The 13,208-nt window shown below is 39.7% G+C and overlaps 1 protein-coding gene across 1 annotated transcript in view; it reads right to left on the reverse strand.

The window, feature by feature from the left end:
* ZFAT (zinc finger and AT-hook domain containing) overlaps positions 1-13,208 on the reverse strand; it is an 86,724-nt gene that overhangs the window by 38,463 nt on the left and 35,053 nt on the right. Inside the window, exons 5-7 of the mRNA XM_084283235.1 lie at positions 11,945-12,095; positions 10,196-11,667; positions 8,785-9,017 (exon numbers count right to left, since the gene is read on the reverse strand). Of these exons, the coding sequence (XP_084139361.1) occupies positions 8,785-9,017; positions 10,196-11,667; positions 11,945-12,095 (1,856 nt within the window). The remainder of the gene's footprint in view (positions 1-8,784; positions 9,018-10,195; positions 11,668-11,944; positions 12,096-13,208) is intronic.

Genomic DNA, 13,208 nt, shown 5'->3' on the forward strand with positions numbered 1-13,208 from the left:
GACTCCTCTGGCTTTTATCAGTGTCACCGATGTTATAAAAGCGTTAACACCGTCCAAGAAGTTGAACTAGAGAGCTTTGATGCAATTCTATCTATATACAATTTTAATGTAATATCTATTGTAATCTTAGTGTTATTCCAGAAGCACCTGGCTCACAAAAATGCAGGACTTTTCTCCATTAATTGGAGAATTACCCAATTTAAAATAAGCTTTGCTGCTGATATAAATTGAAGAGAGTGCTCTTTCCAGAAGCAACTGCTGACACAACAGATAGACACTCTATCAAATACATGGGTCACCTACTCACCTCTGCACTGATCAGATTAACATATGAGAGAAGTATCAAATAACAAATAGAGTGAAGAAAGTCTAGCAAGTCTTGACAACTAGGCAGATAACCAGATAACATACTACCTTGTGGGAGATGTGTATCTACAAACCACTCACTGGGAAAGATGACTTGAAGCTACAGAACAGATATTTCACTGGTTATTTCAGGAAGACAAATAACTTATTGAAGAGCGCAGGAGATTACTGTACCAAAAAGAGAATGACTTCTGTGTTATAAAGAAGAAATCTGAAGTAAAAGGATAATAAGAATTCTGGACTCTACCAGTTTCTCACCTGCGACCACAGAACATCTCTGAATATTAAGGAAAATAATACAAGGAGATTAGCATTGTCTGTATGTTACGGTTATACGTTTACAAATGGACTTCTCTCTTAAAAGAAATGCAAAAAATGAAGAATTCTCATGGTAAATGGGTTTTGGAACATTATGCAGGTATTTGCATTCAGTATCACATACAGAGCTCTAAGGAAGAAATAACTCATTTCCTGACAGTAGGAAATGGGACACAAAGCTCTTGCTGCAGTTAATATGGCAATGACACAACAAGAATTCTGCCTGCACTGTTAGAAAGTCACCTGCTCCTGTGAGAAAACCATGCCCAGGGACTGGAGACGGCAGCTTCTGAAGGATTAACACCTTGAGTAGTATAAGTAGAGCATCTTGCTAAGACAGAGTTGGGGCAGTCACCATTTTGAGCCCTGAGAATCTCAAGTGAAGGTGGAACAGCAGAGACCACTAGCTGGTTTCTGGAGGAAGAGATTCAAGAAGATTCAATGCTGCCAAAATGCTCTCAAGAAAGAGCTGTTAATTGAGGAAACAGTATCTCTCAAATTACGTTATCTATTATCCCCAACCTGCTACTGATGATTTTGGACTTCTACATGAATACATTACTCAAATGAAAATTGACAGATGAATTCTACTTAAACTCTTTAGCAATATTTGTACTTTCTCAGAGGCTGAGTTGCATGATCACGTTAATAATTTGACAGGTGTAAGAAAAGCATAAGCACAGTATCCTTTAGGGGTTAGGTGAACTTTATGTTTACAGATCTTGGTCTATTCCTCAGACTTGCGATGTAACAGGTTTCAAAAACATATTGTAAAACAAAAAAAATCAACATAAATTTAATTTATAGTTATGCATTGATGGTCTTTTTAAAATTCTTCTGATTGTGCCCAGAATAAGAGGACAAATACACCTTGCCTCACAGAGTTATATAACAAAAGATAAATCCACTCCACATACTACTTTAATGCTGTAATTGTGACAACTTTACTTTCTTGCTATACTCTTCCGGAGCAACACGACATTACAGGCACCAAGAAACATATTTCCACATGATGAGGGTGTAATCTCAGAGCTCATGATGAGGGTGTAATCTCAGAGCTCATTCAGCTCTGAGACCTCTAGCACAGGAAGGACATGGACATACTAGAAAAGCTCAGAGGAGGGCTGCAAGGATGATGAAAGGGCTGGAGCACCTCTCCTGTGAAGAGAGGCTGAGGGAGTTGGGGTTGTTCGGCCTGGAGAAGAGAAGACTCCAGGGAGACCTTACAGCAGCCTACCAGGGACTAAAGGGGGCTACAGGGGAGCTGGGGAGGGACACTTTGTCAGGGAGTGCAGTGATAGGACAAGGGGGAATGGCTTTAAACTAAAACATAGCAGATTTAGATTAGATATAAGAAATTTTTTTCCTCAGACAGTGGTGAGGCACTGACACAGGCTGCCCAGAGAAGCTGTGGATGCCCCATCCCTGACAGTGCTCAAGGCCAGGCTGGATGGGGCTTTAAGCAACCTGGGCTGGTGGGAGATGTCCCTGCCCATGGCAGGGGGTTGGAATTAGGTGGTCTTTAAGGCCCCTTCCAACCCAAACCTCATGACTCTATGATCTTCACAACACGTCCTTTGCAGCGTAACAGCTTGCACTTCTGAGCAGAGCCAAGCTCCAGCGTCTCACAGAATGCATACAGCTGCAGTCAAACCTTTCACAGTTGTTTGTCCAGGTCAGTGTCACAGACTTTCAGGGTTTAAGTTACTAGTTGTTGACTGTTTAAGCATACTTCTGTCACTGCCCTGAGAGCTTGTTACAGCACTAGTCCTTCAGTGTAAGCCCATCACTCTCAAAGCTGGCTTGTAAGAAATCCTCTCTTGCAAATTGAGTATTTCAGAGCTCTCCCAGGTCACAACACAGGGTCCCAAAGAAGGTCCCCCTAGCACAGCTTGAGCTCTTCAGAGTGCCCTTGTCACAGGCAATGACAGAGGCACTTCGAAGGACTTAGACCGAGGTTGTAGTAATACCTTCATCACATTCTCAGCATGCAAGTTTTCCTTTGCTATGAATAAAAGTTATTTATTCTGTGCTTTATCAGACTGCCTGCCTTTTAAATGCCTTTGAGGGTTTGTTTTCTATGAAATAAAGTAACAAGTGCGATGGATCTAGCTTTGTTAGAGCCAGCTGCATAATCTAATCAAGCACTTCCATTTCAGAGTCACATCCATACTTCCTGAGGTTTGCTTAATCCCCCTATTAGCCAACTTGAGAATATACAAGAAGCTAAAATAATTCCAAAGTAGTTAGTTTTCTGACTGCAAATACTGTTTAAATTCCACAAATCAAGAATTAATCAGGTCCATAACTATTTTTAAACCCAGTGAAAAAGTAGTCTGCTATTATCACAGAATTTTCTTGTTTGTGCTATGGTTCATTATGAAATAAGGCCACTTACACAGGAAACACAATGCCTTTCTCTTCATGTAAATGAATTGTGCTAAGAAAGGGCAGCAATATCTATGTATATTATAACATACAGCTCTCTGAAGAGAGTTCTGCTTCTCTGAGGCACGTGTTTCAAGATAACTCCATGGGTAGCTGTACACAGCCATAAAACAACCAACAATGCAAACAAATCTGATAACCCTCTGGCTATTTAAAACAACGGGCCACTATGAAGTTAATATTTAATGAACCAAGCAGTGCCAAACACAACCAACACGGTAAAACATCATCAATGTTATCAGGTGATTAGAATGCACTCACCCATAAAGTGGCATTCTGAATGACACAACTACCTTATCCTGTGAACATACACAGAGTAACAGATGATAGTGAAATTATATTGATATATAGCACCATCTATATGGCAGTACTGCCACTAATTTCAAAAGGGACTATGTGAACTCTTAACTGCTTTGTAAACAGGTTCATTAGTAGTGCAAAATGAAGATCACAGACATTCTAAAATTGTTCAAGCCCAAATGAGACAGATGTGATACGGAAATCAACAATACACTCTAGTCCATTTAGTTGTACTGATGTTATTTCATGAGCAGGAAATGTAACAAAGCTCTACCAGATCTTGGTGCTCACTGCCAAAACTGAATGCTTCTCATCTGCTCGAGGCCTCAGAACTTGATGGCCAGGTGAGCACAGTACTTGGGCCAAATGCATCACACTGGCTTACAAAACAGCTCTTGGCCATCACCACTCCCCTTCCTTAAACAGCTTCTGTGAAGCTAACAGTCAGAGGAATTTTCTCCCAATGCCAGGCACACTGTGTTGGTGAACAAACTAGGAAAAAGAGACATTTAGTATCACTTTCTCCCCATGCTGCAGTATTTGCCTGTTTCAACTCTTCCTGCTTTTTATATTGCACATATATTAAAAAACAAAAACAACTGAACAAAACAAAGGCAACAAGATCTTACAGAAGATGCTGCGAGGAATGCTGAAGAAGATGCAACAAGGCATAATTGCTTTACACAAGCAATAGCATATACATGTCAGAGAAGCATAATAATAAAAAAGGAGAATAAAAAAAGAGGCATGAAAAGCAAGGTACTACACAGAAACTGATGACAGAAGAAAGACAAATTACAGGAAGTGTCTAAGCTAGCATGACAGTAATTTTATTTGCCTCAGGACCAAGTCAGAATACTGTGAAGAGCAAACCAGCACCTACAGTACATAAATATTCTTAAAACTGCTTTCTCCATGTTTAACTCTCCTCCCACACTGTTTTCTCTTTTCTTCCTAGTATTTCAATCTCAGTGCATTTTGATAGTTTGATACTTGAAAATACTTGAATGTTTTGTGTTTTTCTTTTATTTTTTTCCATAGCCGATACAATTAATCTTTAACGCAGAGGAAAACACATGATGAGCTTTTGGAAGCTAGCCATAGTCCTGCAAATTGCAAACACTGTCAGGCATCTGTCGGGGTTATTACATCCTCAAGCTAAAAATCCTGCAATTATAGCTCCAGGTCTTACTCAGACATGCAATTGCAGGCCTTCTTGTAGTAAGGAACAAGCTAAACTGAACTCATGCACATCTGCCCTTGTCTAAGAGTATTTCTAGCAAAAGTTTCCACAATTTGTTAATTAACCAAAAAAAAAAAATCACTGTGTAATTTTGTAGAGTAATATAGAGACAGAGCCTGCTTCTGCACCTGTGGAATCGACAGAAGTTTTAAATACTAACATTAGACAGAACAAAACTGGGCTCGTGGGTTATACTTTTGAGGAGTGAAAAAGTTCAGAAATCCTCACTGCAGTTGTTGTGATGCTCAAATAAAATTAAAAAAAATATATATATCAAGAAAGGTTCCTGAATTCAGCTGATGTTACTATCAAAATGCATCTTTGTTAAGCTGGTCCGATGTACCCAGAAAGTGGTTAAGCAACAGGAATGAAGGAAGCTACAGAAAACTTTGTAAATGGCTAGACAGACTTCTTAGTCTGTCAAGTGGCAGAAATCACAACTCAACAAACGTTAAGCAACTGCATAGAGTACTTTAAAAGCAATTTTCTTGAAATAACTCCTAGTAAAAGTGAATTTTTAACTGACATTTATTTTGGAAACCTGGTCCAAAACCAAAAGCCATTTTCCAACTGAGTGCCCATTTTTCAGTTAATTCTTTCCCTGTCAAGTATCTTGCACTCTTTACTTTGCAGTGGCAACACCCCAGAGGTAGAGGTATCACAGCCAGATCCGTGACAGTGTAAAAAAGACACTGCTGAGGAAGGGGAAATAAGCAATCAGAATTCAAGTGTCTCACTTCCTACCCAAAGCTCTAACCACACTCTTACACAAAAGGTCAGCAGCATAATGAATTTTCTAAGCATCCTTCCAAAGAAGGGAATCATTTGCATCCAGAAACATATGTGAATACACGGAGGCACCAAAGAGCAAGGAGCTGTTCCGGGTCTGCACTCATTTTATAGAGGTGCTTATCTTCAAGTATCACTTATGTATAGATTTAAAATGATTTCAGACAAACCTTTCCGTGATGTTTGCCTGCTCAGAGCAGATGATTGGTGCAATATACTGAGGGCCAGGGATGAACAGAAAGCTGCTTTTTAAAAACCATCATTTACCCTGTTCACCAAATACGACAGGAATCCAGCTGAAGAGCAGTCAGGAACATCGTAATAAAATATGTGCATTTGTATAAGAAGCTGAGATTTTTATATTGACTCTCACTGGGGACGCTTTATTTTTAATATTTATTAATAATTTTTCAAATGAAAATTAACATGAAAGTAGCTTTCCATATTTAATTATGCCTAGTTTGTTAAAGTTCTGTATTTTGGAATGAGCATCTCTGTTTACTAAAGGTAGGCGTTAAGTAAATATAACAAGCAGAGGGCACAGAGACCAAGAGAGCTGCCAAGGTTCGTTACTGAGTAAATGCCAATACATGAATTTTTCAATCCATTTAAATACTCAAATATAGATGACAGTAAGCATCAGTAAGCATAATTCTGAAAGATCTCACTCTCACACTGTTTTTAATTATGAAATGAATTTTCTCAATTCTGTTTAGGATCGTGAAAATGATCCTCCTGATGGGAGCTGGCGGACATTTATCACACTTGAAAAGCAGGTACTTACACAAGGACACGGGATGTCTCATTTCAGCCTCTTTCTTCTAACATGCTCTCACACATCATCTACACAGATTTCTTACACGATTAGGAAGAATGTGCACATATATGGTGTGTTCTACATTGGGTTTATGTGCCAGGATTTTGGTCGCAGGGGGGCTGTAGGGGTGGCCTCTGTGAGCAGAGCCCAGCAACTGCCCCATGTCAGATCAGAGCCAGCTCCGGCCAGCTCCAAAAGAGACCTGCTGCTGGCCAGAGCTGTGCCATGAGCAATGCTGGTTGGGCCTCTGGGAGAGCAGACTGAAAAAGGGGAGACGTGGGGGGCAGAAACTGTAGTGCAACGGTAGCTTGGAGAGAGAAGAGTGAGAACCATCCCTGCAGCCCCCAGGTGAGTGCAGCAGGAGGGCAGGAGGTGCTCCAGGCAGGCAGCAGCAGTTCCCCTGTGGCCTGTGGAGAGGCCCCTGGTGGAGCAGGCTGTCCCCCTGCAGCCCATGGATCCCACATGGAGCAGATCTCCACGCTGCAGCCCCCCCATGGGTGGAGGAGCCCCCGATGGAGCAGGTGGATGTGGCCTGGAGGAGGCTGCGGCCCATGGAGAGCCCCTGCAGGAGCAGGACCTGGGCCGGAGCTGCAGCCTGTGGAGAGGAGCCCATGCTGGTGGATGGGGGGGAAGGTGGTTTTCATTTGCTTTTAGTTCTTACTGCTCTGGTTTCCTAGTGACAGACAATACATTTCATTAATTCCCCCTATGCTGAGTCTGTTTTGCCCGTGACTATAATTGCTGAGTGCTCTCCCTGTCCTTATCTCAACCCTTGAGCACTTTCTGTTGTATTTTCTCCCTCTTTCCCTTTGAGGAGGGAGAGTGAGAAAGTGGTTGTGGTGGAGCTCAGCTGCCCAGCAGGGTAAAACTACCACAATATCAAAGGTGTGTAAGATTTATTTACAAGACAATGCCAGTGAAAACTACAATGTTGTGTAAAGAAGAGAGGACTACCTCTGCAGGTGTTTCCTTGTTCTTACAGGATAGAAGAGTGAGTGTTGTTATTAAATAACCGTTTTTGTTTGTTTATTTGCTTTCCCTCTGAAGGGTAAACTAACCTTTGGAGGTATTTTACTGCATGAACTATTAAAAAGCTAAGTTGCAATGACATAGCCCACGCTAATTTTCAGGTATTATAGTCAAGAAAGTTTAATTACAAACAGCTAATGGGCTTTATGAAATCCTCAACTGTACTTTACTCAATATCAGTATCTTCATATAAAATTATAGAAGACAATATGCTCCACCTAAGCAGACAGCCTCCAGGACTGACTACAGTCAAAAGTGGGCTAAATTCATTATTCCAGGGAAGTAGGCTTCTGCCAAACACCCTTTTCTAGAGGTCAGTTTGGAACTGGAATGCACACCAGTGTTCATACAGGGTATAAGTGTGTTATAACCTCAGTATACACAGGTCTAGCACGCACCTGAGCACTTGACCTTGCAAGCAAACAGGATCCTGCTGCGTGGTATGAAAAGTCAGCCATGGTACACAGACCTTTCCTGACAGCTGCTAAACCTATTTGGCCCAGCCATGCAATGTAATAAAACAACAAGAAAACCCCAGGCAACACTGATGTAAAGAAAGGAATTGTTTTTGCTTAATCTTACAAGAAAAAACATTCAAATGATTTCAGCTGTAAAAACACACCATCAATAACAATGAAAAATAAAAATCTCTTTCCTTAGACAGTTTTAAATTCCTTCCTATTCTGAACACCACAATCTGTTTTTGAAACATACGCAAGCAGGGTTGATGTAAAAAACTTTTTTTTTTCCTTAAAAGATTATTTATCTGATAATGTTGAATCAGAGAAACATCACAAAGCAGTGTCTTACTGAAAGAGGGCTTCCAGTCTGGCATGAAGTCCGTTACACACTCTCAAAGAAAACATGTAACAGGGCACTAGAAAACAGATCTGGTACCTCTTCTAACACAAGAAGCAACTGCAATGGGCATTCAGAGCTGGAAGGCTTACCCAATAAGATCAGAGACTTTAAAATTAGAATTCTTTATCTTTGTAACCATTACAGGAAATGGAAAATGGATGGTAAATGAGCAACAACTAGTTAGACCTCTTGCAAAATTATATATATATTTTTTTTTCTCAACAATTTAACCTTGTTAATTAAAACAGAAAGAGACTTTCATTTTACTATACTCACCTGTAAGAAGGAAGAGATTCAGTTCCATGGAATGAAGTGAAATAAATAGTACTAGACATCATTTTACTCTATCGAGATCCAAAGAATCTGAGAATATTGGGAAAACTGAAGGAAGAAAATGGATGCAGCCATACCCTACTGGATGCAGCACACCCTACTGAAGCTACAATGAGAGAGATCAAATGTATAGTTGCTCTAACTCATGTAATCCCTGCAGAGAAGTCTGTAGAACATGCTCAGGACTCTCATCTACATCTTCAAGCATTGCCACATGATTCCAAACATTAAAAATATGACAGTGAATTGAGACAAACATAGTATTTCATTCATTACTTACCAGCTCTGTGTGAACTTTAAGATGCGCCTGGAGCTTGTATTTATCTGGAGTAGAGTAGTCACAGTGTTCTGTGGGGCATTTCAGCAAAATATTACTGTGTTTCTGAATGACGTGACGCTTAAGGCAGTTTTTGGTGATGGAAGAGTAATTGCACTGGGAGCAGTAATATAAATGTTCTCGAGTGTGGGTACGAACATGCATGTCATAATGCACTTGGTACCAAAATAACTTGCCTGAAAATAAAATCAGACAGGGAAAAAGCAATTTCTAAGCGGTTGTTAGTGAAAATTCCAATGCATACCCAGTTTTCTTTTAGGGCAAAGCATGCTGCTTGAAATCTGCTCCTTTTTTCTGTAATGAAAACTTAGCCTAAAGACTCTTCACTAATGAAAATGTTTACAAATATGCTTTTGTCTAAAAAGGTTGTGTTACATGCCCTGAAACAGCCTAAAAAGGGCAACTTTATTACATATCAATGATCTTTTTTTCCTAATGAGGAAGTCCTTTCAATCTCTTTTCCTGTACAAAGACTCTGAATCCAACTACACAAGTAAAAGTGGTTATCAGAAATCTTTGTAGTTACTTCCTTTCATGTTACTCCTTCCTAAAGGCTTTTCTGACATAACAACACCAAAAAAAAGTAAAATGTATATAAACATACAACATTACGATGTTTCAAAACCAACAATTTTTAACTTCAACTCCTTTCCTTTCTCAAGAAGGGGGACTACAAGATAAATCCCAAGTTGTTTCATCCCACTTATATAAGCACAAAAAATTACAGCTGAAATAAGTGGGGATGGTATATTCTTTCTGCTTCCATAAATTCAAGAAACAATTAGAACTAGAACAGTCTTAATCTTAAAATTAAGTAATGGAAATTTTCATCTCACAGGAACTGGTTCAAAACAAGTCACAAAAATATACCAGTACATGTATCTGCTGTGCAAGAGATCATATATCCTGCCATGCTATAGGAGAAACACTGATTCTTACAGTAAGCTGATAATGAGTGTAAGCATTAAAGCACGAACTGGTTCATCGCAGATGCCTAAATCTGATGAGCTTGGCCTCACTGAAAATTCTGAGCTGGAGAGAGGCAGGTGGACAGCAAGAATCTGTCCAATTCTATCAAGTTTGATATCAACAGAAAATTGAGCAGGGCAAAGCTTTGCTTTGCTATATTTTACTAGTGGTTTTTGAGACTTGAATTATTTCATACTGTTTATACAACACAAAGCGAACCTCCCTGCATCCATACTGAACTGCAAAAATAGTGCTGCTGCAAAGATATACAAACAATACCAAAAACTATAAGCCAGAGGAGCAGGAAAAAAGATAGCCCACAATATAACATTAAAAAGAAAAAAACACAAATCAAAAAATCTGACGTCATTGTACTGCTCCTTACCACAATATTCACATTCCAAATCTCCATAAACCTTCCTTATCCTCTCACACAACTCCGTGTTCATTTGTCTCTTCTGTAAGCTATCCAGGATCTGCATAAAGGCAACAGCTCCACTCCGATTATCTGATGGATCTGCATTAGAAGAGGCTGCCTGTGGGCTGACGGCTGCATTACAATCTGGTGCTAGCAAAGGGGTGGCGGTTTCTGCTGAGTTCTGAACTGACTGATTGCTTGTTTCTGATTCACTAGAAGGAACAGACTGACTTTGCTCTTCAGAACCTGAAAGCTTCTCAGTCACTGCATTGTTCTGATTTAGATTTAAACTTTTGCCTTCAGAGAGCAAAAGCTGCATTTCTTCACCCTGCTCATTTACAGAACTGGAGTGGTTAACTTCCTCGTCGTTTGCAGGAGAAACTTTCAGCTCATCAGGAGGAGAGGTACCATTTTTCAGCAGAAAGCAATCTGATGCTACACAGGACTGAATGTTTGGGGCAGGTGTGTCTGTTGATGCCTGACACAGAGTCTCTCTTACATTCTCCACCAGAGGATTTTCAAATTCTAAAGAAGGGACAGTATCAATTTTTAAGTCACCATTAGGCTGACCATTATGGTTTACATCTGCAGCTGTTGCTTCACCCATACAGGTAGGTGGTTTTGGTGTGTTAATAACATTACTACTCATGATTGTCAATTCATCTGTAGTCTGTGGAAGATGTTCACCAAGGGCTTCCGGCTGGATATCACCTCCTGGCTCAAGCAGGCAGAAGCTTTGATTGATAGAACTGTTAAAAACTGAAGTTTCCTGCATATCTGCATGTACATCTTTGATGTGAGCACGGAGCCTTACAGAACTGACAAATTTCTTCAGGCACACAGAACACACATAGACAAACGGGTGCTTTCGAACATGAAGCTCAAGAGCTTGGTACTTGGTGGCTCCATGACCACAGAGCTCACAAGCAAAGGGCCTTTCATCACCATGAACAAGCATGTGACGGTCTCGATCGAGTTCGTTTTTGAATTTGCGCTCACAAATATGGCAGTCATAAAGAAGTTGCCTTTTGCCCTCTCGTGTCATCAAGCGGAGCTCGTCAAAAACATCTTTCACCTTTTTATCCTGAAGGTCATGTGTTTCCTTGATATGCTTGATCAAGTTTTTAACGTCTGAATATTTCTTTTTGCAGAAGCGACAGTGCTGCTTGATTTTCTTGTGAACTCTTTCAATGTGGACTTTGAGATGGCCTTTGCTGAGACAAGTGAACGTACAATAATCGCAGCTAAACTTCTCCCCTGTATGTTTCCGCATGTGAACGTTGAGGTTGGCTTTGATCGCACTGGCATAACTGCAGTATGAACACTTGTAAGGTTTCTCATTTGTATGAATCCTCAAATGTGCTTGGAGGGAGTGTTTGAATTTGAATACCTTGTTACAGTATTCACATGTAAAGATCTTCAGCTGAGTTGGACCCAACCTAAAAGGAAAGAAAACCATCTGCATTTACAATATTGAAACTCAGTGACATAACATGTCAAAAGCTTTGTAGATATTCATAATGGACTTACCTTTATTTATTATACAAAGATATTCCCCATGGCTTTTTTTTTTTAATTCTGCAACCTATGCACAGAATATTTTCAGCTGTTCCTTTATTGAAAAGGCTCAGAAAACAGGAATTAAATGCTTCTATATTGATTTTAATGAAAGTGAATTACTTTGCATGAACATAAAGGTAAATATTTCAAAATTACCTGCTGGATTTCATTGCCTGTTCATACGGTGTTTGCTGAATTGCATATTCTTGATATCCTCGTCGTTGTGATGGGTCTTGAACTGTTGTCTCTGGAGTTGTGGGTTCAGTTTCTTGGGGAGCAGCCTCAACTGGAACAATTTTTGTGGCTCCTAAAAACAAAGACAATATATGTTCATTAAAAATATTTTATTAAAATGTGCATTGTCTGTAATAAAAAAAAGATAAAATAATGTAATAAATGTAATAAAATAAATCACAGAATACTTTAGCTTGGATGAGGCATCTAAAGATTGTGTAGTTGTAACCCACCCTGCCCTGGGCAGGGACATCTCCCCCCAGACCAGGTTGCTCCAGGCCCCATCCAGCCTGGCCTTGAACACCTCCAGGGATGGGGCATCCACAGCTTCGCTGGGCAGCCTGTGCCACTGCCTCACCACCCTCTGAGTGAAGAATTTCTTCCTGATGTCTAATCTAAATCTACCCTCTTTCTATTTAAAACCACTAGCCCTTGTCCTATTGCCACAGCCCCTGACAAATAAAACATTAAACTCCGTAATCATTAGTTCAGCTATTTTAGTTTCATTTTTTAAATTCATGTGCATAAAATGATAGATACAATTCCAGAAGGCATCAGTAGTCAAACCAAACATCTGTTTAAATATCATTACAGAAGTGATGGTTACACAGAGTAATAAAAATGCTTGATGCCTACTACTGTGAGATCCTATATCCAATTACTTCCACCTTTAAAAACTAAGTTTTAGAAATGAAATTTTAATTTTTCTGTTTCTGCTCCATGCTTTTGCTGAAAACTTCAGCTGAGCTATTTAATCAATTCCACAATGAGGCTGGGGAAAAAAAAAAAAGACACTTTTTTCTATATTTAAAAGTCTGGACATCTTTTCCTTGAACAAATCTTTTACATTTTTTGTTTTGGGGCTTGTTGCCATCTCCTCATAACAAGAGAATATGCTCCATGTGCACATCTCAATTTCCCTTAGAAGCAGAAGTAAAAGGGCTGTGCAGAAAACAAAAAGATCAGATTCTATCCCACAGAGCTTTACAGTTAATTGAGGCAAAACTAAGCACATTCTGAGATGTGATTGAGTTGAGATTGTTTAGCTGAGTGCTCTTTTTTTTCCCCCCCTTAACAGTTGACAGTAGTCAGGAAGAATTTATTGCCAAGCCTCTATAGTTAGCACTGAAGGTAATTACAAATCACATAAATATTAATTTATACTGAAAAAAAAAAAAATCCAAGT

This window comes from Netta rufina, assembly GCF_964035555.1.
Source record: "Netta rufina genome assembly, chromosome: 2".
Lineage (NCBI taxonomy): Eukaryota > Metazoa > Chordata > Aves > Anseriformes > Anatidae > Netta > Netta rufina.